This window comes from Chrysemys picta, chromosome 3 (assembly GCF_011386835.1).
Source record: "Chrysemys picta bellii isolate R12L10 chromosome 3, ASM1138683v2, whole genome shotgun sequence".
NCBI classification, from domain to species: Eukaryota; Metazoa; Chordata; order Testudines; family Emydidae; genus Chrysemys; species Chrysemys picta.
The window spans coordinates 1,417,401-1,445,303 of record NC_088793.1 but is presented as its reverse complement, the minus strand read 5'-3'; the positions used below and the strand labels follow the sequence as shown (position 1 = coordinate 1,445,303).

Here is a 27,903-nt window from a genome sequence, read left to right as displayed (position 1 = left end):
CTCCAGCTGTCAGCCCCGCCCGCCCCCCACTTCCTGCCTCCCCCCAGCCCGGCCTGGCTCAGCGCCCCCCACCCCACCCCAGCCACGGCCACCTTGGCCCCTGCGAGGGGCTTTTCTGCAGCTCCAGGTCCTGCTCCCCCCAGCCCGCCCCCTCCCCCGCCCGGCTCCGCAATCACATCTGCTTCTCGTTAAGGCCCCGACGGGACAGGGGGAGAAAACACAGAGAACGGGAAAAGCAAGAGAGGCCGGGCAGGGGGCCAGGACGGCAAGCGCTACTGAGTGGGGCTACTGAGTGGGGCCCCCTGCCGGGCCTGGGCTCAGCCCCACCGCAGCAACCCCAGCTCTGCCACAGGACCCCCAGTCCTGCCCCGGCCCCCCCAGCCCTGTCCCGGCACCCCCACAGCCCTGCCCCAGGACCCCCAGCCCTGTCCCGGCACCCCACAGCCCTACCCCCACACCTCCAGCCCTGTCCCGGCACCCCACAGCCCTGTCCCGGCACCCCCGCAGCCCTGCCCCAGCATCCCCAGCCCTGCCCTGGCACGCCACAGCCCTGCCCCAGCACCCCCAGCCCTTCCACGCCCCCCACAGCCCTTCCACGGGACCCCCAGTCCTGCCCCGGCCCCCCCAGCCCTGTCCCGGCACCCCACAGCCTTGCCCCAGGACCCCCAGCCCTGCCCCAGCATCCCCAGCCCTGCCCTGGCACCCCACAGCCCTGCCCCAGCACCCACAGCCCTTCCATGCCCCCCACAGCCCTTCCATGGCACCCCCCAGCCCCACCACGGCACCCCCAGCCCCACCACGGCACCCCCAGCCCTGCCATGGGACCCACAGTCCTGCCCCAGCCCCCCATAGCCCTACCCCAGCATCCCCAGCCCTGCCCCGGCATCCCCAGCCCTTCCATGGCACCCCCAGCCCCAGCACAGCACTCCCAGCCCTGTCCCGGCACCCCCAGCCCTGTCCTGGCACCCCACATCCCTGCTACGGGAACCCCAGTCCTGCCCCAGCACCCCACAGCCCTGCCACGTCACCCCCCGAACCCAGCCCCGGCACCCCCCAGCCCCACTCTGGCACCCCACACCTCGTGCCACTGCTGGGATACAGGCCATGTGGTTCAGTATCTTGGCACCCCTAGGCAGCCCTGGTGCGGATTCTGGCCCAACAGAGAGGGCTGCAGTCTTGCCCGGGCGTGGGGCTGGCGCCGGCCCGTTCCCTGCCCAGGACTCGCTGATTTCCCCGGCATCCCCTGGGCCTGCCGAGCTGCCAATGCGCTGGTGACCTCTGACCCCAGGCTCCTGAGTGCCCCCCGGGTGCCTGGCTGAGTGCGGGGACTGGGACCAGGTTCATGGTCGGGGGGGGCTCTGACCCGGCCCCCAGCTACGTCCCCACTTCCAGCCCAGTCACAGCTGGGCAGCCCAGGGGCAGCACGGGGAGTGGGGGTGGGGGGGGTTGGTGCAGAGCCACACCTCTGCCGGCACTGGGCCCTGGAGCCACCACACCCGGGGCATTGTGTGCAGCTCCTCCCCCCATATACATGCTCCTCCCCCCACATACCATATGGATACACACACACGGATACACAGACCCGCACACAGAGCGATACCCCCCCACACACACACACGCATGCATACAATATGTGTGAATGATCATTGGGAATTGTTTAAGAACACTTTACTAGAGTCCCGAATGCAAGAAACAAGGCCACATTGGTTAAAAATGCCACCCTAGGTTAGAGGAGATAATGAGTACAAATCAGAAGCTAGGCATTCTAGAAAATTCATAAGGGAAGCAAAGGGACACAAGGAAAACTCTACAGCCAGCAGAGATGAGGACAACAAGAAGGATTTTTTAAAATTATATTAGAAACAAAACAAATCCTAGCAATGGTATTGGTCCATTCCTGGATGGAAATGGTAGAATTGTCAATAGAAATGCAGAAAAGCAGAAGTGTTCAATAAATATTTCTGTTCTGTATTTGGGAATAGTTGATCTCATCATATCATAGGATAACACTCTTTCCGTTCCACTAGTATGTCAAGAGGATGTTAAAAAGCAGTGGTTAAACATTTTTAAATTGGCAGTTCTGGATAACTTGCATACCAGAGCTTCAGCGGGAAGTGTACAGAACAGAGCAATTATGGAGTGATCCACCCATCATCCCGCCCCTAGCTTCTGGCAGTCAGAGCATTGGGGTCGCCGCGAGCATGGGGCTGCGTCCGTGGCCATCCTGGCTAATAGCCATTGCTGGACCGATCCTCCAGGATCTTATCTGGTTCCTTTGTGACCCCATTAATACTTTTAAAATTACCACGGCCAACACTGACTGGATTCAAAACTGGCTAACTGATAGGTCTCAACCTGGAATTGCAAACAGGGACTCGGCCCCGGGTGGGATGTGTCTCCAGCGAGGTCCTGACAGGATCAGTTCTTGTCTCGACGCTAGTTAACATTTTTATCAATGACCTGGAGGAAAACATAAAATCATCCCAGCTAACGTTTTCAGACCCCCCAAACCCTGGGGGAGTGGGCAGGTCACTGATACGGCGCGACCTGGGCCAAGCAAACCATGTGTTTTAGTGTCCGTCTGGGACCAAGGAATGCAGCCAGACTCAGGCTGGGGGGCGGGTTCTTGGGCAGCAGCGACCCTGAGAACAATCGGGGGGGGGGGGGGGGGCGTGGTGGACAATCAGCTCCCAGTGCAGCCGATGTGGCCGAAAGGGCTGACGCCCTCGTGGGATTCAAACCCAAGGGAATCTCGAGCAGGAGCAGAGAGGTTCTCTGACCTCTGCATTTGGCCCTGGTGCGACAGGAGCTGGAATCCGGTGTCCAGTGCTGGTGCCCACAATTCTGGGAGGATGTTTATCGCCTGGAGCGGGGCAGAGAAAACCTGCCCGATAGTGCCAGGCTCACGGAGCTCAGTCTATTTAGCGTTGCAAAGAGATGTGGGGCTGCCTGGGTCCCAGGCTGTGAGCACCTCCGTGGGGACCAGTGTTTGGGAACGGGTGACAGGCTGGCAGGGGAAGGGCTGACCCCAGCCAGGGGCTGGCAGCTGAAACCAGACAGCTCCAGAGCGGCAGTAAGGGGTTAATGTTTAGCAGGGAGGGACGGTAACTAATCACTGAACAATTTCCCAGGGGCTCCTGGCTTCCCCATCCCAGAGAGTGTTTACACGGAGCTGCCAGCGCTGGAGTCTGGGGATTGTTCTGGGCCGTGCTCTCCAGGGGGGCAGACCCGATGATCACAATGGGCCCTTCTGGCCTGGGGATCTCAGCCCCCTGCCCCCTGCCCCGATGGGTGCCCAGTGCACACAACCCCCCCCCCCCAGTCCCTTCCCCCCCACCGGGCTCACAGCTGACCTGCAATGGGGGTGGGCAGCGGGCTGGGGGGGCAGCATTTGCACCTGACACTCGGCCGCCACCAGGCCGGGCACGGACCAGGAACGGTCTGGCCCAGTGGGCCCCTGGGCAGGCGTGGGGCACAGGGCTGGGCACCTGGTGCGAGGGGGCTCTGGGCAGGGCGGGAGGGTCGCCCGGGCAGGCCTGGGGCTGGGCAGTGTAAGGGGGACTGACGGAAGGACCCAGCAGTGACTGGGACAGAAGCGGGGCCCTGGCGCTGAGAGGAACCAGGACTCACAATAGCGGCCGGCCTGGAGGGACGGTGATGCGCTCTGCGAGGAGCTGCCAGCCCCAGGGGCCAGCGAGGGCATTCGCTACCCTGGCCAGGCTCGGGCCTAGCAGCCTCCACTGCCCCAGGGCAGCCCCCCGAGCGCCCCCTTCTGCGCCTGGCCCCTTGAGGGAGCCGGCCCCTCCCCACGGCAGGGCAGCGCGCTCTCCCTGGGCGGCTCCAACCCGCAGCGGCCAGGGGCCCCGGGAGGGGCTCAGTGATGGGGGCACGGGGGGGCCTGGAGCCCCCCAGCACAGGAGCCACCTGCCGGAAGCAGCCTGGCGGAGCCCCTGCCGCTCTCCCCACCCGGCCCAGCCCAGGGTCAGCAGTTCCTTCCCCGGCCACTGGCTCGGCAGGAAGCCCGGGGGAAGCCCAGCTGGCCGGAGCATCCTGAGCCCCTGGGGAGCTGGGCAGGGCCTGCGGAGTCCCCTCCGCCCCATGGGCCGGGCTCCCGCCCTGCTGGCCCCCCGGCTCACAGGGCACGGCCCCAGGAACGGCCCGGCTGGGGCTTCCCCCCCAGAGCTGGGCAGGGGCTGGGACCCCCGGCCTGTCCCAAGGACAACAGGGCCCCCGCTCCGGCAGGGGTGTCGGCTGGGCCCTGGTGGGGGGGTAGCTGGGATCCATGGGGGGTAGGGTGACCAGACAGCAAGTATGAAAAATCGGGACAGGGGGTGGGGGGTAATAGAAGCCTATATAAGAAAAAGACCCAAAAATCAGGACTGTCCCTATAAAATCGGGACATCTGGTCACCCTAATGGGGGGGCAGTGGGGGAGTATCTGGGCTGGGGGGGGGCTCTTTGACAGACACACAGATGGAGCCAGACGGGGCCAGTAATGATCTCCCTGATGCTGCAAAGTAACATGGAGCCCCCCAGCCCCCCCCATGGGTCCATCCCAGCCCAACCCCCGCTCAGCACAGCTGCCCCAATGGGCCATGGAGGGGGGGTTGGTGCTCCCTGAGGGGGGGCTGTTGGAGCACCCCATGGGGGATTGGGGCTGGTGTCTGGCCAAGGGGCTGTTTACTGGGGCTAGACATATAAACCCGAGCAGGGAACCTGCCGGGGGCTGCACACCCTATGACCCCCAGCAGCCCCCACCCGGCAGAGCCCCCATGTCACCCCCCTAATGGCCTGGCCCATCCCATGCCAGCCCATGACGCTTCCCATCTCCCTGCCATGGGCCGAGGCCGAGCTCAACTTGTCCCCCCACCCCAAGGGGCGGCTGGGTGCCAGGACTCCTGGGTTCTCTCCCCAGCTCTGGGAGCGGAGGAGGGAGGGGGTCTAGTGGTTAGAGAGGAGAGGGGCTGGGAGCCAGGACTCCTGGGTGCAGGGGAGGGGCCGGCCCAGCGTGGGGTGTAGGGGGAGGGGCCGGCCCAGCATGGGGTAGAGGGGGAGGGGCCAGCCCAGCGTGGGGTGCAGGGGGACGGCCCCTCAGAAAAACCTGGCCCGTCCCAGGAGCTCAGGGTAGGGCCGGGCTCTCAACCCATCCTGAGCTAAGGGCCAGGGCTGGACGGCTGTGGGGGGGCAAGAAGGCAGCCCCCCCCCGGGGCTGGAACACAGCCCTGGCCTCGTCTCCCATCCCTGGGGCATCTGGGCAGGGCCCCCCAGTGCCCTCCATGCCATAGCTGGGGGCCCAGAGGGCTCCTGCATCGGGGGGCCGCCTGTACAGGCCTGTGGCCACGCAGCATTTTCACACGACGCGCTGCTCCCCGGGGAACTGGCCACGTCAGTAAAACCCAAAAGCTGCTATTTGGAGACGGCTAATTATAGCAACTCCGAGCGGGGCCGCCAAAGCCGCTCCAGGGCTGAGCACCGGGCGGGGTCCGGGTGGGACAGTGAGGGGCACCGGCGGGGGGGGGGGGGGCGTGGTGAGCAGGGGCTGCGGGTCAGGAGTGAGGGGCACAAGCCGAGCCAGGCGGGGGGCCCAGGGCTGGGGTCACAGGGGGCTGTGGGTCGGGAGTGAGGGGCACTGTCCGAGCGGTGGGCAGGATTGGGGGTCACCGACCCGCAGCCCCGGCTCCCAGGGGAATTTCTGCCCACGGGGACTTTTCCTGCTGCTGATTTCCCGGCAGAGCGGATGAGTCACGTCCTGGCATCGGCCCAGCCCCTTCCCAGCTCCCTGCTGCAGCCGGGGTCTCCCCTGGGCAGGTCCTGCCGAGCCCCGCGCCCAGACACCCCGACGGTGCCCGGTGACCTGGGCCCCACGGCAGCGCGGCAGGGAGCCCGCTGGACCCACAAGGGGGAGTGGAACCTGCTCCCCCACAGCCATGAAGGCCCCCATCCAATTCCTGCCCCCACCTCACCCAGTGCTAGGCCCTCACCTCATCCAGTGCCCCACCCCCACCTCACCCACTGCCCCGCCCCCACCTCACCCAGTGCCCCACCCCCACCTCACCCAGTGCCAGGCCCCCACCTCATCCAATGCCCGGCCCCCACCTCACCCAGTGCCAGGCCCCCACCTCATCCAGTGCCCCGCCCCCACCTCACCCAGTGCCCGGCCCCCACCTCATCCAGTGCCCCACCCCCACCTCACCCACTGCCCCGCCCCCACCTCACCCAGTGCCAGGCCCCCACCTCATCCAATGCCCGGCCCCCACCTCACCCAGTGCCAGGCCCCACCTCACCCAGTGCCAGGCCCCCACCTCACCCAGTACCATGGTTCCCCCCCCTCACCTAATGCCACGCCCCCCCCACCCAATGCCAGTCTCCCCCGATCCCACTCTGCTCATGCAGCCCCTGACACAGTCCCCCCACATTCTCTCCCTATTCCCCCAGCCACCCACCAGCCCCACGGGTGCCACAGGCCCCATCACCTGCCCAGCCAGACCTGGGCCCCCTGCTGCTGGGCAGCTCAGGGCCAGGCCGTGTCCTCCAGCAAGTCAGTGACTCTGGTGTCACGTGGCTCCCACACTGCCCGGGGGGGTTACCCCTGTCGAGAGCCCCAACCCTGCCCGGGCGGCAGCTGCTGCACCAAGTGGGGCAAAAACCCTGACCCCGCAGCACCCCCAGGCTGCAAGGTGCTGGCTCTGCTGGGGGGGGGGAGCTACAGCGCACGGTCCCTCCCCCACATCACCCCCCAGCTCCTGCAGCCTCCGTGTCCCCCCAAACTTCTCACCCCCCCGCTGTTCCCTCCATTTTCCCCTAGGGGTCTGGAAGGGTCACCCCGGATCCTGCTTTCTCTGCAGCTCCCCCCAGCCAGGGCCGCTCACCCCCCACCCCATGGTGGTACTGCTCCCCCTGAGCACCCGTCAGCTCCTCCCAAGTCCTGGAGGGGGGGGATGATGGGCGTGGGGGTTTGCTGGGGGCAGGGCTGGGATGATGGGGTGGGGGATGGGGTCACTGGGGGGCAGGGCTGGGATGATGGGGATGGATAGTTGCTGGGGACAGGGCTGGGATGATGGGGTGGGGGATGGGGTTGCTGGGGGACAGGGCTGGGATGATGGGGGTGGGGGATGGGGTCTCTGGGGGGCAGGGGTGGGATGATGGGGTGGGGGATAGGGTCACTGGGGGGCAGGGCTGGGATAATGGGGGTGTGGGGATTGTTGGGGGGCAGGGCTGGGATGATGGAGGTGGGGGATGGGGTCACTGGGGGGGCAGAGCTGGGATGATCGGGGTGGGGGATGGGGTCGCTGGGGGGGTAGGGCTGGGATGATGGGGGTGGGGGATGGGGTCACTGGGGGGGCAGAGCTGGGATGATGGGGGTGGGGGATGGGGTCGCTGGGGGACAGGGCTGGGATGATGGGGGTGGGGGATGGGGTCGCTGGGGGGCAGGGCTGGGATAATGGGGGTGTGGGGATTGTTGGGGGTCAGGGCTGGGATGATGGAGGTGGGGGATGGGGTCGCTGGGGGGGCAGGGCTGGGATGATGGGGGTGTGGGGCTGTTGGGGGGCAGTGACTGTCCCGTCCCAGGGGCTGGCAAAGGGGTTCCGCCGTGGGGCCCCCGGGGTGGTGGGTCCTGGCGCCCCCTGCTGGACGGAGCCGTCCCTGCCCCCTGCACGGCCCCTCGCTGCTGGCTGGGGGGGAGTTGGTCACGGGGGGGCTGGCAGAGCCGGGCCTGGCCTGGCTTCCATTAGCCCTGACAGCGCCTGGAGCAGCCGCGCACCTTCCCTTGTATGGCGAAAGCTGCTGGCTGGGGGGGGAGGGGCCTGGGCTCTGGGGGGGGGAGGGGGCTGGGCTCTGGCGGGGGGGGAGGGGGCTGGGCCTGGGTGGCTTCTCTGGTGAAGCGAGTTCTGGGGGTGGGGCGCACAGACCCCCTTCTGGGAGCGGGGGAGGGGAATGGCACTGGGGGGCAGGGATGGGGGAATCCCCCCCCCCGCCCGTGTGCCTGAGTGGGAGGGGCCGATGCTGAGTATGGACCAAATGATGCTCACCCAGGTCACCACTGCAGAGTCCCCCCCCCTGCCCCGCCCTCCTCTGACTGGCTCAGCCGGCCCGTAGTGGGGCTGGTGGCGAGACGCCGGGGGGGGGGGACTGGCTGGCTGAGGGGGGCAGGGATTGGGGAATGGGGCCTGTCCCCACTAGGGGTGCCAGCTTGGATCCAGGTGATACACGGCGTCTCCGGCGTGCCCCCCGCTTTCCCCCAGGGCGGCTCTGCGTGGGGCTGGGGGCTGACGCCGTATCGCCAACCCCAGGAGCTAGGCCCATCCTACAGCACGAGCTGGGCTGCCGGACCCGGCGCTTACAGCGAAATACTGGCTCGGGGGGGCTGGATTTGTGGTTTGGTGCCCCGGGGTCACATTCAGCAGCTTCCTCCAGCGCCCCGGGGGGGAGAAACTCACATTTTCTGTAAGCCGGGAATCACCCAGAGCCCCTGACTCCGGGAGCTGGGGCTGTAAGGAAAACCATACGGAGCAGGGGCTGCCTGCAACCTCGTGAGAGTTGGCACCACTGGTCAGGCCTGGGCCCTGCCCGGTCCCACCGCGGGGCAGCCCCCATGGGGCTGAGCTGGGCTAAGGGCCGGGGCCTTTGGTTTTATTTCGACAATCGGCCCTTTGGGCCACAGCCATGAAGGCAGCTCAGCAGGGAGCACCGTGGGGTGCTGGGGGGAGTGGGGAGGGAGCACTGGCTGTTGGGGGGGGAGTGCTGGCAGGGGAGGCTCCTGAGGGGTTACCTGGTACTGTTCTCATTAACCCTGTGAGTGCTGGGTGTCACGGAAGCCAGGCTGGGGTATCTGGGCTCGCACGCTCCAATGGCACCCTCCAGGGCCAATGGCAGGGCGGGGGGGGGGGGGGGAAGGAGACAGGGGGGGCGGGAAATCCCGGAAATTTTCTACTAAGGCTCCATGTGCTCAGTGGGAGAGTGGGGGTCCCAGCTGCGCCGTGCCATGCCCAGCCTGTGCCATGCTCTCCCTCCCTCGCTGTCTGTGTCTCTCTCCCACAGGGCGGCCTGGCGGGCTGACTTCCCCAGTGGTGCCTCCAGCGCTGTGGGCTCCGGTCCCTGCTCGCTGGGCAGCTGCGCCTGCTGCTCGGGAAGAGACGCTGCCTGGAACCCGCGGGAGCCCCTGTCCCTGGCACCCCTGCCGCCTCGCCCATGGCACCCATCACATTGCCCAGGAGCGGCTGGAAACTCACCGCTGCCTGGCAGCTCTCAGCCCCTGCCGCGGGGGCCCGGGGCCGTCGGACACAGAGCACGAGGCTGCCCGTCCTGGGCCAGGTCGCGCCGCGCAGCCTAGAGAACAACTTGCAGTGCGAGCACCTACAGGCCCCATGGGGGGGCCCGATGCCCCACCCCGAGTCCCTGGCCCGGCTGGTCCCCAGCGTCACGTTCAGCCCAGGCAGGGTCTCCTTCCAGCGCTCCAGGGGCGTGCGGAGCTGGAGTGGCATGTTCCAGCAAGCAGCTCCGCCAGGAGCAGAACTGCCTCTGCCCAGCGGCCTACGGCCCCGTGCCGGCCCTGACCCTGCGCAGCCCCGAGGCCGGGCCGACGGGCACAGAACAGGGCTTAGAGCCACACCATGGACTTTCCAAGAACCAGCGAGCCGGAGCCAGCCCCCTGCGTCCCCAGCAGAGCCAGGAGTCCCGTGTGTGTGTCACAGCTGGCTGGTGAGGCAGTCCCAGAGCAGCGCTGCCCCTGGCCCAAAAACTGCCCTGCCCAGCTCCAGCCAGCCCCGGGCTCCAGCATTCCCAGCCGTGCAGAAGGAGTCGGTCCGCAGCCTCGAGAGTCAGATCCTAGCCTCCCTCTGGGGCCTCCCCACGCTGCTCGCAGAGCCCCTGGCCAAAGGGCCGGGGAAGGAGGATGTCGCTGCGGTGGGCAGACAAGGACGGGCAGACAAGGACGGGCAGAGCCAGCAAGAGACACCTTGGCGCGTCGGGGCAACATCCAGCCTCCTGCGCACCCCAGGTCACGCGACATCCAGACGCCTGCCCACCCTGGGCCACGTGCCACCCAGCCGGCCACCCTCCCCAGGCCAGACCACACGCCACCCAGCCAGCCGCCATTCCAGCTCTCCGTCAAGAAGGGTGACTGTGCCCACTCCCTGCTGAGGGTGCGCAGCACGGATAAGCCAGAGGCCGCATCCCCCGCCTCCAAGCCGCTCCCCAGGGCAGTGGGCCCGCCGGGATCCCGGGCTGCCGGAGAGGAAGATGGCAGCGCAGTGCAGCCCAGAGGGCAGAGTGGCTCCCCACGGCCTGTGCAGCCTGGAATCACCTGGGGAGCCCGCACGCGACCCCACAGCTATGGGGCTGCCCACAGCGTCCCCAGACTGGCCCTGCAGCCAACGCATCCCGGCGCCGGGCCTGGTCAGGTCACAGCACCACCCGAAGAAGCGTGTCGTCCTGAGGATGGACAGTCACCCCACGCTAGGGGCATGGGGCAGCGAGGGCCCCTCCTGCCCCCCAGAAGCCAGACACTCCCAGGGTGCCCCTGCCAGCCCCGAGCGGCTGATCCGCGCCATTGTGAACTCGCTGGGCCCCAAGTGGGCAGCGCGGGACCTGCAGCTCCGGCTGCTGGGCTGGGGCCAGTGGAGCGTGGAGTACCCCGTGCGCCTGCGGTGCTGCTGCTGCCTGGAGAGCGGCTGCCCCCACCCCCCCGACGCCCCAGGGCCAGCGCGGCCCCCGCCTCGTCGTCTACCCCAAGCTGAGCGTGAGGTGGGGCGGGGGGGCCGCAGCCGCCTCCACATGAACCTGGGCTTCCTGCTGAAGATCAAGCGGAAAGATGCCCGGAAGTCGCAGCTGGACTTGGAGCCCCCTGGCAAGGTGGGGCCGGGCAGGGTCTGGGAGGGGGCAGCCTGCGGGCAGCCAATGGGCCAGCGGGGCCAGAACGGAGCCCTGGGTGTCCGGCACCCCAGGGAGCAGCCTCCCTGCAGGGCGTGCAGCCAGGCCTCCAGGGTGAGTGCCCCACGACGCCCGACCACGCCTCACTCCGGCCTGGGGCCCCAGAGCAGGGCTCCTTCCTGCTAGGACCGCCAGGACCCTGGAGCCCCCCCAGCACCCAAGGCAACCAAGAGACCAGGGCTGTGTCTGCGCCCCCCCAGGGCAGTCCCACGGGCACCAGCGCCCCAGAGCCAGTCCCGGCCAGCAGCACCACAGCGGAGAGCCAGCCCCACGCCCCCCCGGCCAAGGGGCCAGGAGACGCCAACCTTAAGAGACTGTTCACATCTCTCCAGCAGGCCTGGGCCAGGCTGTGGGGCAGAGCCAGGCCCAGCCCCTACCCCAGGAGATTGGGGGCCCCACCGGTGCAGCCAGCCCCCAGCGGGTGCCCCCGCAGTGCTAAGGTCTCCAGCTGATCCAAGCCTTCCCTGAACTGGGCAGGCGCAGGGAGGGGCTACCAGCTGCCAGGGCACAGGGGGCCAGGCACCCACCCCCCACCCATCGACCTGCTCTTCTGATCTGGAGGCAAATAAACCCAGCTGGACCCGCGCCTGCGTGGCATGACTTGTGCATGGGGGACCGCCGGCTGCCGTGTCCTAATAGCAGCCAGGGTTCGTAAGCTCCCCAGAGAGCCCACAAAGCATCACGCCCGCCGCGGGCAGGGCCAGGCACCCACCTACCCGGTGCCGGTTCTGCCCAGGGCTGTCAGCCCACTGGGCACCAGGCGGCAGCGTTCCCCTGGTCCTGCCCAGCCGCGCGCCCGTCCACACCTCGATGGCACCGGGGTAGTGACGCCCACCACTGGCACTGGGGCAGTCCCAGAGCCCTGCTGAGCGCATGGGCGTCTGCTCCATTGCCAAGCCTGGCCCAAATTAGTACCGTCACGGTGGGGCTGGAAACAGCTGCCCTGCCCCGCCCCAGAGGGGGCTGCAGCCCCATGGCGGGGAGGGGCCCTGTACAGCTGCCTGGGGGTGGGTGCATCCCATGGTAGGGGTTGTGCCCCGGGGCAGCAGTGTGTGTGTGTGTGTGTGTGTGTGTGTGTGTGTGTGTGTGTGTGCGAGACCTGGGGGGGGGCCTGGCCCCCGCCCTGTGCTGAGTCAGCCGCTTATTCCTGCGGCGCCAGCTGGTTCCTCTCACCTTTGCTCTGCCGGGAGCTGGGCCAGGGCACGTGGCTGAGGCCCTGGCGCCGGGGGTGAGAGGGCAGCTGGGGGGCAGGGGGGCTGCAGAGCTCTGGATGGGCCAACCGGGGGGGCAGAGACCATGGGGGGGTTCAGGGAGATGGGTCCAGCTGGGGGGGATGGGGTGTTCCAGCGACATTTCACCTGGTGGGGGGCTGGGGGCGGGCGCCCCCATGGCACAAGGCTGGTGAGCGCGGGGCTGTCGTCCGGCCTGGCACCCTGGCCAAAGGGCTGCGCCGCCGCCTGGAGGGAGCTACAGTCTGCTCCGGCTCCTGCCCCCCACTATGCCAGCCCTGCCCCCCGAGCACACAGCTCTGCCCATCTCCGCTCTGGGGCTGTCTCATCCCCCGCCCCCACGGGAAGCTGTTCACACTCCCATCTCCCTGCTGCTGACTCGGTCCCCTGCAGTTTCCTGCCGGCCCCGGCTCCATGCCCAGCTCCCAGTGACACATTTTGACCTGTGGCCTGTGCTGGCGCTCCCCCTGCTCCCCCCAGCTACGCTGCTGCCTAGACCTCACCCTAGGGTGCAGAGCCGGGGCTGGCCAGGTCTCCACACCACTGGGTGAATCTCAGGATCTTCCCCGGGCTCAGACTCTCTTACCGTTCTGACCTAGAGACACTCTCAAACCAGCAGCAAGTGCCCAGGCTACACCTGAAGGCAGGTTGCTGCTCTGGCATCTGGCAGGCGCTGATGTCGTCTCTAGGTCAGAATGGGGCTGCCCTCCTGCAATCTCCCGCTAGCCTGTGAGCTGTCAATGCTGTGCTTACATCAGGAGATAGGATGTGGCAACAGCCCAAGGGGGCTGAGCTGCTGAGCTCAGAACTAGGCAGGAGAGAGGGCATCAGATTTCCCAGGAAAACCCTGGGTCTTTTCCGAGCTTTATGACTCTCCAGCCCCCAGGCAAGGGACGTTTCCTCCCTACTTGTGGGAACTCATAACACCCCTATGACTGAGGCCTTGGCTACACTTGCGAGTTACAGCGCTGTAAAGGCTCCCCCAGCGCTGTAAGTCACTCCCCGTCCACACTGGCAAGCCATTTGCAGCGCTGTATCTCCGTGGTTGCAGCGCTGCATGTACTCCACCTCTCCGAGAGGAATAGCGAGTATTGCGCTGCCGCTGCGGCGCCAGTGTGGCCGCCCAATGCGCTGTGAATGACCTCCAGAATTATTCGGCAGTATCCCACAATGCCTGTTCTAGCCACTCTGGTCATCGGTTCAATCTCTACTGCCCTGGCCTCAGGTAACCAACCATGTGACCCACCCTTTACATTCCCCGGGAATTTTAAAAATCCCCTTCCTGTTTGCTCAGCCCGGCGTGGTGTGGAGTGCTATCAGCGAATCTTGCCAGGTGACCATGCCTCCACGCGCCAAGCAAGCCCCAGCATGGAGCAATGGCGAGCTGCTGGACCTCATCAGTGTTTGGGGGGAGGAAGCTGTCCAGTCCCAGCTGCGCTCCAGCCGTAGGAATTACGATACCTTCGGGAAGGTATCAAAGGACATGATGGAAAGGGGCCATGACCGGGACGCCCTGCAGTGCAGGATTAAAGTGAAGGAGCTGCGGAGTGCCTACCGCAAAGCCCGCGACGCAAACGGCCGCTCGGGTGCTCCCCCTGCGACCTGCCAATTCTACAAAGAGCTGGATGCGATACTTGGGGTTAACCCCACCTCCACTCCGAGCACCACCATGGACACTTCAGAGCCGGTGTGGGGGGGAGAGGAGGAGGAAGAAAACAGGAGTGAGGGTGGTGGACCGGATGGAGACACCCCGGAATCCCTGGAGCCATGCAGCCAGGAGCTCTTCTCGAGCCAGGAGGAAGGTAGCCAGTCGCAGCGGCTGGTACTTGGTGGAGGACAAACAGAAGAGCAGGTTCCCGGTAAGTGGGGTTTTTTTTTCGGGAAGGAATTTTTTCGGTGCGGGCTCTTTGGGAGAGGAGGGTTAGGCATGCATGCCTAGATGCGGAATAGTGCATTGATGTGGTTTATCACATCGCGGTAATCGGCCTCGGTAATCTCCTCGAATGTCTCATCCAGAACGTGTGCAATGCGCTTGCGCAGGTTTATCGGGAAAGCCACCATCGTCCTTGTCCCAGCCAGGATAACGTGTCCGCGCCACTGTGCCGCGAGGGGCGGGGGGACCATTGCTGCACACAGGCAAGCTGCATATGGGCCAGGGCGGAAGCCGCATTGCAGTAGAAGACCCTCCCTTGCTTCCCAGGTCACCGTCAGCAGCGAGATATCGTCCAGGACGAACTCCGGTGGAAAATGTTGGGACAGTGTTCAGTGTAGGTGCCCCCTGAAGCTGTTGGCTCTCCCCAAGGCACAGAAACCCAGAGGACAGTGCAGCCCTGAAACAATCAGTCCCCCATACTCACTATTTTGAGGCTCCTGTGGGATATGTGTGCTCTGTTTCGGACGGGAAAATTATGCTATTGTGTAGACCCTGTGTGTTTTCTACTCCTTAAGTGCGGGGGGAATCATTACTTTGTCTGGTATAAACAATGCTGCCTCTGTTAAATGTTGTATTTTGCCTATACAGCTGCATCAACCTTGAGACCTCAGCCGTCCCTCTTATCGCCTGCTCAGAGACTGCAAAGACTCAGGAGAAGACAGCGAAAAAGCAAAGAAGACATGCTGCAAGAAGTGATGCGGCAATCTATTAAAGAGAACGAGAAGGCACAGGACTGGAGGGAGAGAGAAAGCAGGATCCGCCAGGAAAACGCAGCGCACCGCCGGCAAAGCACCGCGCACCGGCAGCAAAGCACTGATAGGCTCATAAGCATCTTGGAGCGCCAAGCAGACGCTATCCAGGAGCTTGTAGCCATGCAGAAAGAGGAGCAGTACCGCAAACGCCACCTCCCCCCACAGCCCTTGTCCCAAAACTCTTTCCGTTGTGCCCCACTGTCACCTCCAACCCAGTTTCCCCAACTTCCGTGTTCTTCACGCCACCCGCTGCCTCCAACACCAGTATCTTCACCACCCCTCCCCTGAAAACCACGACCCTTACCCTCTGCGCTCAACCCCCATCACCATGCAGTATAGCTATCCTGAAGTGCAGCACTCACTGCCCAGCACACCAGACAGGACATACACGGATCTGTGATTGTACCGTTCCCTACCCCACCCCCTTGTTTCTCTTCAATAAATATTTTTTTCTTTTCAATAAATGGATTTTTTGGCTTTGAAAACATTCTTTATTATTGCATAAAGTAAAAGACTCCTTAGCCCAGGAAATAAACAGGCCCTGCAAGTCTGCTTGTCTGCTAAGCAGACACTGATTCCTAAAGATTGGAACTACTGCACTTCACTCCCATGCAGGGCACCAGATATCACTGCTGGTTTTCAGCCTCAAATTGCTCCCTCAAGGCATCCCTAATTCTTGCAGCCCATAGCCCTGCTCTCTGGCTGTGCAAATTCAGCCTCCAGGTGTTGAACCTCAGAGGTCCATGCCTGAGTGAAGCTTTCACCCCTCCCTTCACAAATACTATGGAGGGCACAGCACGCGGATATAACCGCGGGGATGCTGCTTTTGGCCAAGTCCAGCTTCCCATAAAGAGATTGCCAGCGGCCGCCAGAGGGAGCCGCTTGGCCGGGGGGGCCAGACTGGGCCGTGCCCCGCCCCGCCCCAGCTTACCTGCTGCCTCCCTGTTTCAGGCTTCCCGCGAACATTTGATTCGCGGGAAGCAGGGGAGGGGGAGGAGCAGTGGGGCGGAGTGTTCAGGGGAGGGGGCAGAGTTGGGGCGGGGACTTTGGGGAAGGGGCGGTGTTGGGGCGGGGCCAGAGTGTCCTTTTTTTAAATTACTATCAACCGAAATTTCCTTGTACATGTTCTAGGCTCTTCCCTTTCTCTGGAGGTGATAGATCGGATCCCCTTCCTAACGGCCCTAGACTGCCTTATTTCAATGTGACTAAACAGGGCCTCAGACCGACACAGTACGACAAGGCCCTGACACAGACAGACAGTGATTCTGATTCTCTCTTTTACACCTCTAGAACTAGCTAAGTGATCACAATACACGTCAATTCCTAAAGTCTAGGCCTTTGCAGACAGGCCTGGATCTCTCTATCCTAACACACGTCTGCAAAGAATGAGCATGAGAACCAAAAGAATTGGAAAGTCCGTGTGTAACAGTGCCATCTGGTGGCTCCTGCTAGGACACTCTTTGTAACTCCACGTCCACAGACTGAATGGCCCCATGCATTTCATCAATTAAGAAACTCTTGCTGCAGAGACTTCCTAGTCAACCACGAGAATCACGGTAGGAAACGTTTGCGCCGGGAATGTAGCCCTACTCCCACCCCGTAACCAAAGGGAAATCCTTGTTCGCAGTGGAAGCCTTAGCGTTTATATTGCCTACGGAACTCCAATTACCCCAGGGCGATATGACCATAGGCTTACAAATACACGCCTGGCATGCCGTCCCCCAGAGGGCAGCAGTCCCCCTACGTGCCCCCCCTTGCTCCAGCGTCACACGCCTTTTAACACACCGTGTACAATTCAACTCCCCTTGGTCATCTCCTCAAAGATCTAACTCCAAATGGTAACAGCGGGAACATTCAGATTCAAAACTGGGGTGAGAGGGGGAGTTCTGCCATTTTTAAGTTAACCCTTAAAACCTTTTCTCACCATTCTTTTGAACTCCCTCCCTCCCATTCTGCCACCTCCTTGGTAGCGTGAAATGAAAATCTACAGCGCCGGTCAAAACGTTCAAAGTCAGGTGATTTTATTTCCTGGGGGGGGGGGGGGGGAACAAACATGAAACATTGTGCGTGAACTGCTGCCATTCAGACCCCTGGGATGTTGGCACTGAAACAATTCTAGATCTCAAAGATTTCCAATCTATGACGTGTCGTGGAAAAAAAGCTGGGTGATCATGGGGGACATCAGTTTGATGCAGGAGGTCTCATGCTGTCAGTACTAAAACATCCTTGGAATTTCTAAACATTATAGATGACAATTTCCTAGCTCAAAAAGTGTGGCAGCCAACCCAGGGGAATTCTTTATTAGACTTTTTCTTAACCAATAAAGAGGAGCTGATCACAGAATTAAAAATGAATGGTAGCTTAGGTACAAGTGCTCATGACCTACACATTATGAATGTGATCAAGCAGCATACAATCCAGATCAATAATATACATATTTGGTGCTTCAATAGGGCCAATGTCATAAAAATGAAAATAATTATGAGCCAAATCAGCTGGGAGAAAGAATTTAATCAGAAAAATGTGAATGACAATTGGCAGCCTTTTAACAACAGCTCACCAGATGCCTCAAAAGCCACAGTCAAGAAGGTTGTACTGGTTTAAAAAATTGACGTGGCTTAGAGGGGATATGAAGACAGATTATATATATACACACACACACAAATAGAAGAAAGGAGAACTTGATCGTAATGAATATAAATCAGAAGCTAGGAATTGTAGAAAATTGATAAGGGAAGCAAAGGGACACAAGGCGAACTCTATGGTCAGGGATCAGAGGGTTCAGAGAAGAGCTATGAGAATAATTAAAGGATTAGAAAATATGCATTATAGTGACAGACTCAAAGAGATCAATCTAATTAGCTAAACAAAGAGAAGGTTAAGGTGTGACTTGATTACAGTCTGTAAGTACCTACATGGGGAACAAATATTTAATAATGGTCTCTTCAGTCTAGCAGAGAAAGGTATACCATGATCCAAAGGCTGGAAGTTGAAACTAAACAAATTCAGACTTGAAATAAGGCATACATTTATAATGGTGAGAATAATTAATCACTGAAACAATTTACCAAAGGTTGTGGTGGATTCTCCATCACTGACAACTTTTAAATCAAGACTGGATGTTTTTCTAAAAGATCTGCTCTAGGAATTAGTTTGGGGAAGTTTTCTGGCCTGTGTGATACAGCATTCTGGCCTTGGAATCTATGAAAGCACCTTTCAAAGGACAGTATGGGTTAGTAGACTATTAAACACATGGGGAAACTGAGGTACAGAGAGGTGACTCATCCAGGCTCATGCAACAGGTCAGTGCAGAACTGGGACTGCACTGAGGTCTCCTGACTGCCCAGCCAGTGCTCTGCCCATTGGAACACACTGCCTCCTCGATAGTACATTATATTCCCCGAAAATAAATTCTAAATAAGTAAAGGAGAGCATTCACACTAGCAATCAGATTTCTTGGAGTTCTGCTCATCCAATCAGGGAACAGAAGTCAAGTCATATGACCCGAGTGTCCAGTCCACACACTGTGAATTTTAACTAGCAAACTGATTCCTGAATAAGAATTATGCATTGAACTCACCCCATGATTATTTTTGAAATAGGGATAAATTTGAGTACCCTGTAAGCTTCTTACGGAGAATTTGTGAAGAGGAAAATGGGATGGATTCACAACCTACATTATTCCCCATGAATTATTTGCTTGGATGTAAAGATAAATGCTTCCATACCCCCCACATATCGGCAAGTACTGCCGACCCGATACATTCAAACATCACAAGTCAGGCCTCCCAAATCATGAGATTTTAAAATTATCTGGGGGATTCTTTTGATTTGCCTTATACTTTTTGAACCTTTTGGAGGGTCACATTTTCAAGCACGACGGGCTAGACATCTACTATTTTTTAAATGAAAGTGGAGATTCTTGTGTGCTCGGGGGTGGCCCCACTCTGGGGCGCTCTCTCCGCACCGGCCGCTTCCCTGACCCCTGAGCAGCACATTAAGTTCAAACCAACCACAATTTATTAAACAGCAACTGCAAGGAAAAGAAGGAAAAATGGAAGAGGGTTAAGGGGAACAAGGACCCGCCCTGTGGGCTTGGGGGCACCACACTCGGCGTCTCTGGGACGTAGGGAAAGTTCACAGCCCGTTCCTCACACTCCCAGCCTCCCTCCCAGGCCCTGGCTGGGCTGCGGTGACACCGCGGGTCGCACACGGCTCCGGCGGTGGCCACTCGCCCTCAGGCTCTACCCGGCCGGGCCCTTCTCCCCAGCGTCGCCCCCCTCTCCCCCGTCAGGGTCACATCCCCTCCCCCCGAGTCCGGCCTGTGTGTCTGGGGGCGTCTCCCTGAGATGGGCCCCTGCCCAGGGCCTCCCTCGCTCTCCCCAGCTGGGCCCCTGCCCATGGCCCCCCTCGCTCTCCCCAGCCGCTCCCCGCGCCCGGCTCCAGCGTTACTGGCGGCCCAGCCGGCGCCCGCAGTCCCGGCTCTGGCCCCGCAGCTCCCTGCTGCAGCACGGCCCTGGCTCCCCGACGGCACGGCTGGTCTGCGCTGCCCCAGCTCCCGGCTGCTGCTCTCCCCTTAACTCAGCCCCGCTCGCCTCAGGCAGCTCCCCTCACACGGAGGACGGGACCCTGGGCTCCTGGCTCCCTCGTTGGCCGGCCTGCCCTGTCAATCAGGCTGACCTGGAGCGTTGGTGTCTCCCCATTGGCCCTGGGGCTATCAGTCTCAGGATCCTAATTCCCCTTTCTTTTGGTTCTTGGAAAGGCCAGCCAAAAACCCCACTAAGCATCAGCCTAGAGCCAATCTTCAGAGCAGGCCCCTTGGACTGAACGGGAAATTGGGATTCAAAACACACACACGGAGCCCGACGCTTTGAGCTCCAAAAGGTGCCACCCTCACGAGCTTTTCATCTACCCCCCTCCAGTCCCTCTTCCGAGTGCACGGGCAGCCCGGGGCTGCACTGACACCCCCTTCAGCACATCTGCCAGGCACAGGGGAGAAACAGTTCCCATCCCATCCAGCTGGAGATAAGTCTGTTTGCCCAGGGGGCCTCTGTCTGGGCTCGGTTGGGGGGGGGGTTCTTCAATGTAGAAACCAATGCAGATTGCCCCAGCGCCTCCTGTCTGCAGCACAGGCACCCCTGGGACTTGGGGGTACTACAGGCTAAGGGGGGTGCCCCTTCATCAGACAGCGGTAGCGACTCCCTGATTGGATGCCTCGACACTACCACAGTGGGCTCTCTATAGAGCAAGAGCTGGGCACACAATTGATATTTCAGGTCAGTGGCACTTAGGAGAAATACATTATTTTAAAGTTTTGGTTTGGGTCAAACTGACTGTGACATTTTTCAGACTTTTCAGGGACTCAAGAACAGTCCATGGTGGGTCTATTCCAGAGCAGAGATTTGAACTGTCGTCTTTTACAGCGAGGGGAAATGCACCCAAACCACTGGACTAAAGGCAGGGCAGTTGCAACAACACCAGCAGCACCACCTCTCTCCTTCTCTCCCGGCCCTTTTGTGACTGGCCAAAAGTGTGTGTGTCAAATGCGCTGTTCATTTCCGGTCACTCGAAACTGCATTTTTCATTGAATATTCCTCTTCATCCAAAGAATGTCACCCAGCCTGACATAGAACACCAAGAGCGAAATTCACTACGTGACTGAGGTGTGGTGACACTGAACGTCACCATGCCTGACGTTCGGACGATTCACAAAACCTGGGTTGGTGCCTGGGCTCCCTGTAGAATGACTAGGGAGAGGCAGACACCTGAGAAAGGAATTCCTAAAAGCTGGCGATGGAGAAGACTCCAGATTCAAGTCCCACTCATTGTCACGGGGCTGGCTCTGGAGGTCGGGGTGCGGGGGGTGGGGAGGGCTCTGGTTGGAGATGGGGGCTCTGGGGTGAGGCCAGAAATGAGAAGTTCAGGGTGTGGGAGGGGGCTCCAGGCTGAGGCAGTGGATTAGGGTCCCCGGGTGAGGACTTCAGCTGGGGGTGCAGGCTCTGGGGGGAGGCTGGGGCTGAGGGGTTTGGGGTGCAGGAGGGGGCTATGGGCTGGGGGGTTTGGGGAGTGGGAGGGGCTCAGGGCTGGAGCAGGGGGTTGGGGTGCAGGATTTCGGTGGCGCTTACCTCAGCCAGCTCCTGAAAGCAGTGGCAAGTTCCCCCTCTGACTCCTACGCGGAGGCACGGCCAGGGGCCTCGGTGCGCTGCCCTGTCCGCAGATGCTGCCCCCGCAGCTCCCATTGGCTGGGAACCACGGCCAATGGGAGCTGTGAAGCTGGCGCTTGGGGAGGGGGCAGCGTGCGGAGCCTCCTGGCTGCCCCTATGCGTAGGAACTGGAAGGGGGACATACCGCTACTTCTGGGCGCTGTGTGAAGCCACGGCAGGCAGGGAACCTGCCTTAGCCCCGCTGTGCCGCCAAGTGGACTGTTAACGGCCTGGTCAGCGGTGCTGCCCGGAGCCGCCAGGGTCCCTTTTCGACCAGGCCTGTCGAAAACTGGACACCTGGCAACCGTAGTGCCAGCCACTAGACCCTGCCCTCCCCCTGCTGCTGTGTCGGGCCCCAGATCACTCCTGCAGATTGCACGTAAAACAGAGGTTTATTAGCCAACTGCAAACCCCAACCCTAACTTTCGTCCAAGGCCGGGAGGCGGCTCTCCTCTTCGGAGGCGGCGCTGTTGAGTGACGGGGACAGCTTCCTCCGCCGGGCCTGCATCCTGTCCTGCAGGGCACACAGGTGCCCACGGCGCTCCAGGTTAGACGCTCCGAGTGTCCCGGATGTGACCTCGGTGGCTCTTTCTCCCAGCTGGCTTTCCGGCCCCTCCTGCGCTGCAGCCGGATGTTCATTTCCCGCCCGTGTTCCTGGTCGGCAGGGATGGCCTGGGAGCGTATGACGCAGGGCGGCAGGTTGAAGGAGCCCAGAGCGTTCTGCGCCAGGTGGCAGTCCAGCCGGTGTGCCGCGGCCCACGGAGAAGCAAGATGCACCTGTGCCAGTGTGGGCTCCTCGGGCGCTGGGCGAGAGGCTGCGCGAGCACTTTCTCCCGCAGACCAGTCAGAGGCCCTGGACTCGCTGCCCTCCAGAGACGACGGAGAGGAGCACGTGCAATAGTCCATTTCCAGGGGGCCCATGATTTCCCGAGACAGAGGCTGCTTCCCCCCGGGCCATGGCGGCTGTCCAGCACGTGCCTCCCTTTGGAGCCGGAGGCGGGAGGGGGAGGTGGCCCTGGCCCAGCAGGGACCCACGCGCCGGCCCTGTTGGTGTACAGCAGCCACTCAGCTTGCCGGGCCGCCGCGTTGCACAGGGCGCAGTCTGCGTCGTCACCCAGCAGCTGGCGGATGGAGCGGTGCCCGGGGGCTCGGCGAGCAGGACTTGGGGGGGTCCCGGCCCAGCCGCTCACGCGGCTGCTTCCCCTGCTCCTTCTTTGCACCTAGAACAGAACAGCAGAGAGGGCTTCTGAGGAGAGATGGGGCCTGAATGTAGCGGGGGCCACGGGCACCGGAACCGTGACCCCGCCCACCCGTACCGCCCCAACCCCGAATCCCCACTCCCGCCCTGCTCCTAACCCCGAGGCCTCGCCCCCACACCAAGCCCCGCTCCTTCGCCCCTGCTTCCCTCCAAGACCCTTCTTCTCTGCACCCCCGGCCTCCCGTTGCTCGCCCTTACAGCCAGTCAAAAGTCAGAGGGCATGGCCCCCCGGCCCCCTCATTCCAGTGCCCTGGCCCCAGGCCGCTCTGCGCTGCTGGTCCAGGACCTGGCACGCTGAGCTTTTGGGAGCCCAGGGCCCAATGAAACGCTCCGCCAGCACCACGCCGGGCCCCTCTCACTCTCTGCCAGGGCTGTGAACCTGGCCAGGGTGAAGTCCCAGCACCGTGAACCCGGCCAGGGCATCGTGCCAGGGCTGTGAACCCGGCCGGTGAGCTGTCCCCGTACCAGAAACCCAGACGGTGCCTCGCCCTGGTGCAAATAACCCAGCCGGTGCCCCATCCTGCAGAAATGGGTCTCGCCCGTGTGCGGGATCCCAGGAAAACTCTCTGGCAAATACCAGGGGCTGGCAGCACCTAGCAGCCTTGGCCTTGCAAGCCCTGGTATGATGCACAGCAACGGAGTGCCAGGGGGCTGCTCCCCGATCCAAGCCAGAGCAGACGGGGTGAAAGAAAGACAAGATCTGCTGGGCAGTGCGCAGTGCCTCCTGCGGGCAAAGCTGCCCTGTTCTGGAGGCTCCTGGGAAGGACAGGTAGCCCCCCCTCCCCCCCCCGATGCTCACCATTAGCCTGCACAAAGCCCTGGAGGACATGGGGACAACCTGCCAGAGGGGACAGACAATTGGGCGTTTGCCTCCATCGCGGCAAAGCCCCCAGGCGACAGTTCGTTAGCACCATGTCAGCTTATCCCGGCTCCAGTCAGCACCTTGGCTCCCGCTCCCATCCCCAGGGGCAGGCCAAGCCTGGGGGGCCTCGTGTGGGACCCCTGGGCCAGGGTGCAGGGCTTGGGAAAGGCCCTGGGATTCTGAGCCCGGGAGCCAGCAGGGAGCGTGTGGCAGGGCCTTATCTTCTCCCTCGCCCTCCGTCCCCCTCCGCCGGAGCCTGCTGACCCGAAGAGCCTGTGGGAGCCAAGGAAGCGGCAGAGTTACGTGGTACCCAGACTGAGGCCGTGCAGTGCCAGCCTCCCACCCAGCCCAGCCCGGTGCCAGGGGTTCCCGCGCTTCCCTCCACCTCCTGCAGCTGGAGAACTCCAGGCTCCTTCTGCCACGCCCCGGGCTCCCACCCGAGTGTCATTGGAATAATCCCGGGTCCCCCCCCGACATCGGGGCATCGCCACACCAGCGTCACAGCTGGGCCCTGGGAGAAAGGCCAGGCTGTGCCCACAGCCTCCGCAGCCGCGCCCCACTGGAGCCAGCTCACCCCGAGCGTCTGGGCTGTTCTGCTGCCCCCGGACCCACCCGCATGGGCCCCACCTGCCCTTGGAGCTGCCAGGGTGATTCCCAGCTCACACAGACAGATTCACGCTACATCCCCTCCCGCTAGCACGCTAAATCCAGAGATGTAAGCGTGGTTTCACACACAGGCTAGTACAGACCCGTCTGGATGCTGTGGGTACGGACAGGGGCAGCTACATGCCAAGGGGTCCCTGGCTCGCCCTTGCCCCTCACCCAGCCCATGGCCATACGCCAGGGAACACAGGCTGGGGGGAATGCCCCGGGCTCCCCTTTCTATTGCCTGGGCACCAGGCTGCCCCTGGCACGTTCTCAGCCCCTTGGATTCCAGGCTGCCCCCTGTCCTGGGCCCAGCTGAGCTGCGGATTACAGACTCAAGAAACCGAGGCTGTAGGAGCTGCCGCATCGCCCCCGGGGCTCTGGGGACCCCGGCACCAGGAAGCCCAAGCAGGGCCGTGTGCTGGGACGTTAGTTCTGGGACTGGGGCCGGCTGAGCCGTTCAAGGCCCGGTTGTTTTGGGGAGCTGGGTGACAGGCACAGACACTGTAGCCGGCCGGGCACCCTGCCCGGAGCCGAAACGGGATCAGCCGCAGAGTAACCCGGGGGGAGGAGCAGCAGGTTCCTCCTTCGCTGTCCGTGGGCCCTGGGCCTGACCCTTGCGGGGGGTGATTTCTGCCCCCGGTGTTCTGAGTCGAATGGGGACTAGGCCCTTGGGCTTTGCAATGTGCTCTGACTTCCTCTTCCCTTCCCGGCTCGCCTGGTTCCCACCTGTGACCCAGCTCCCCAACTGATCTGGGATGGAGGCAGGACTCTGCCCGCCCAAGGCAGGATCCCCAACTGACCGCAGCCAACGGGTGTCCAAAGATCTGTCCCGGCTTCCCCCTTCCTCCCCCTACCCCCCCTTGCCTGCCCTCTCCCTGGCCGGCTGGGAGGCCAGGGACCCAGGAAAGCTTGTGGCTTTGGGAGGGAGCTGGGAGGGTTTGCTGGTCAGCTTCCCCTAGGGTGATCACAAGAGTGAAATATCAGGACACATTGGGCGAGCGGGGGGGGGAGGGGGGCGGGGGAAGGGGCGGCGGCGAGCGGGGGGGGGGGGGAGAGACGATGATGACAGACACAGGTGCACACAGCCATGAGGGGGGGCCCTAGCAAGCTGCGAGAGGGGTTGTACGGCCCCTGCTGCAGCCCGCACCACAAGACACAGGGCAAGGACTCATGGCCCCAGCTCCAGCCCCCAGTAGAAGCCATGGGGCCAGGGGCACAGGGCTCCGGCTCCAACCCCCGCCTGAAGCTGCAGGACAGGGGCGCAGGATCCTGGTTGCAAAGTGAGATCCAGGTGCAGGGCAGGGGAGCGAAGGGTCCTGGTTCTAGGTCTGGCTCCAGCCGCAGTCACAGAGGGGAGGCCCCAGTCCTGCCTTCAGCCGCAGCTTCAGCCACGGACAGCTGAAGCAAACTACCTCACAGAGGCCTGGAATCAGTGAGTCTAAATTATAGACAATCATAATCCAGATTTAAACATACAGATTTATTTGAACACTAAACAAAGAACTTTAAGTTGCGTGTCTTTCCCCTCAGATAAGGGCTCTGGGGTGGGCTGGGGTGGGGCCACCCCCCAAATCCTGCCGCCCAAGGCGACCGCCTAGTGGAAGCGCCGGCCCTGCATGTGTGGCCTCCCCTGCTCCTGCCCCTCACCATAGCCTCACTGGGGATGGGGCTGCCCCTTGCCCAGTGTGGGGCAGGAGTGGGGACTGCAGGGTGGTGGCTGTGGGGCAGGGGGGTGTCACAAAATTCACCCAAGCCCCAGCTGCTCAGGGCTAGGAAGCCCCCCTCCCCCATCTCCCCTCTGGTGGGTGGGTGGAGGGGGCTGCCATCACATGTGGCTTCCTTCCTCCCCTGCTGCAGCCTGTTGCCCCTCACTGGGGGTGGGGGGTGGGGATGCCCCTTGCCCAACGTTGAGCAGGAGTGGGGGCTGAGGGGGGGTGGGTGGATCACAGGGTCAAACACTCACCAAAGCCCCAGCAGCTGCTCAGGTGAGTGAGATCCACTCCAGATGTCCGTCTCCTGGCAAGAAGTCCCCTTGGCGTCTCCTCCAGGTGGTTGCCGGGGGAGGGGAGGGGAGGGGAGGGGAGGGGGGCTGCCAAGCACATGTGTGCCTCCTCCCCCATCCCCCCTTCCCTCTCCCCCTCCTGCTGCTCTTGTGCGATAGCCCTTAGGCAGAAGCAGAAGTAAGCAAGGGAGAGGCACTGGGCTCTTTTCTTTCAGGCAGGGAAGCTCTGGGGTGGGGGAAGGGACTTGGGGGGTGGCCTACAGGGGCCGGGGCCCGCTCCAGGCAGGGCCAAGGGAGAAACCCAGCTCCAAATATTGGTGGAGCACAGCCCCCAGCCTTGAATATTCCTGGTGCTCGGGCACCACGAGCCCATATAACCTGCCGCCCCTGCCCCCAAGCGGGGCAGATTGGCAAGAGCAAGAGAGGTAAGGGCTGGGCTCACCCCGTTTCCTAAAGCCTTGCAGCCCCCAGCTGGGAGGTAGCGGGGGTGTCCCCTGAGCCCACCCCGCTCCCTTCTCCGCAGCTGTTCAGAATCGGAGTCACTTCGCCCACACCCTCCCTGGGAGTCCCCCCTTTGGCCTCCAGGTTTCACACCTGCTTGGCCATTCCCCCACTGGGTTGCCATGCAAAATTTAGGGGAAACTGAGGCACACAGGATTCATTGAAAACTTGAGAACATTTGTCACAACTTGAGCCTCCCTCCCCCCAACCCTGCTGGACAGTCGCCCTCGTTGGCTTATTTCTTTCCTCCCCTATTTTCATTTTATTTTCACCCCCCCCAATCACTCAATGTCCTCACCCCCCACTGGCACCTTCCTCCACAAGAGAGGAGCTGCTTCCCAGCGGGCTGGGGGGTGTAGGTACTGCTATGCTTAGCCCCCTCTGAAAGAATGTGGCTCCCTGCCCCCATGCTCACCAGGCCAGCGGCCCCCTGCGTCAGCAGAGCAGAACAGCGACTCTACAAAAGCCCCCCCAGCACCCCGCGCTCTTGCTGCCTCCCAGCGGATCCCCCCCCCCCCCCCCCCCCCGCACACATACAGCCAACTAGCCACAGCAAAAGCAGCCGGAGTAAGTTGATTGCTTACCAGGAGGCTGGAGCAGCAGCATGCAGCAAGCAAGCATCCAGCAGGCAGGCCCCGCTCTGGCTCCTAGCCTGGAGGGTCGTGTGGCTGGGGGTCGGGGCGGGGGGGGGGGGACTCAGTCTCTCTGCCCACTGCCAGCGTCTACAAGCCGCGCCCCCCAGCATGCACCCGAGCTGTGGAATATTCCTCCCTGCTGCCTCACTCTGTGTGCCTCGCTCAGCTGTGCAGCGCTGCCCCAGGGCCCCGGAAGAACACGTGGGTGGCGCCGGCTTGCCGCGGTCCCTGGATATCGGGACAAAGTGCGTCCCGACCAAGGTAAGGTCGGGACGCGGGACAAGTCCCCTAAAATCGGGACTGTCCCGTCAAAATCGGGACGTCTGGTCACGCTAGTTTCCCCGCGCGTAAGGGAATAACTGGCCAGAGGCGGCTCAGTGCCGGGGTGCCAGGGAACCAGGAGGGAGAGCCCTGGCATTTCTAGTACTAGCTGGGGTGGTCGGGGCAGTAAGGAACAACCCATGAATGGAGCCAGGAGCTCGGTCTGTGGCCCTGTCTCTCTCTGTGGATGTGTCCTGCCAGCCCAATGGGGCCTGGTCAGAACAGGGGCCCTCGGGCGCTCCCATCCACCCACCCAGGGCCGGCTTTAAGCCGATTCAGCCGATTCGGCTGAATTGGGCCCCGCGCCTAAGAGGGCCCCGCAGCTGTCCACTCCGCCCCCAGCTCACTTCCCCCTCCTCCCCTCCCCTGAATGCTCCGCCCCCTGCTCCTCCCCCTCCCCTGCTTCCCGCGAATCAGATGTTCGCGGGAAGTCTGAAAAGGGGCAGGCGGCGGCAGCAACAGGTAAGGGGGGGGGCGCAAGGAGGGCTTCTGGGAGGCGCAGCGTGGCCCAGTCCGGCCCTGGCCGAGCGGCCCCGGCGGCTCTGGCTCCAGCCCGGCACGGGCCCCGGGACAGCGGCCCCAGTTCCGGCCGAGCACCCCCAGCACAGCCCCACGGCTCCGGCCCCGGCCG

The 27,903-nt window shown here is 62.7% G+C and overlaps 2 protein-coding genes across 3 annotated transcripts; one reads left to right on the top strand and one right to left on the bottom strand.

Annotated features, from left to right (window-relative positions):
• The first annotated feature begins 12,284 nt into the window (after positions 1-12,284).
• On the top strand, positions 12,285-16,891 carry LOC135982611 (zinc finger and SCAN domain-containing protein 29-like). Its single transcript, XM_065590039.1, has 2 exons — positions 12,285-14,016; positions 14,679-16,891. Exons 1-2 carry the CDS (start codon positions 13,497-13,499, stop codon positions 15,128-15,130), a joined length of 972 nt encoding a protein of 323 aa, XP_065446111.1. The 5' UTR covers positions 12,285-13,496; the 3' UTR covers positions 15,131-16,891.
• Positions 16,892-17,110: 219 nt separating this feature from the next.
• LOC135982612 (uncharacterized) lies at positions 17,111-27,243 on the bottom strand. 2 transcript variants are annotated; one of them, XR_010600019.1, is made up of 3 exons: positions 25,777-26,842; positions 23,103-23,438; positions 17,111-22,265 (listed from the first exon to the last, which is right to left on the bottom strand). XR_010600019.1 is itself a non-coding variant. In XM_065590040.1 (3 exons), exons 1-3 carry the CDS (start codon positions 27,059-27,061, stop codon positions 21,681-21,683), a joined length of 939 nt encoding a protein of 312 aa, XP_065446112.1. In that variant the 5' UTR covers positions 27,062-27,243; the 3' UTR covers positions 17,111-21,680. The 2 variants fall into 2 exon arrangements, 1 of the variants encoding a protein (XP_065446112.1); XM_065590040.1 differs by lacking the exon at positions 25,777-26,842 and adding an exon at positions 26,901-27,243 and having other exon boundaries at positions 23,246-23,438.
• Positions 27,244-27,903: the final 660 nt, after the last annotated feature.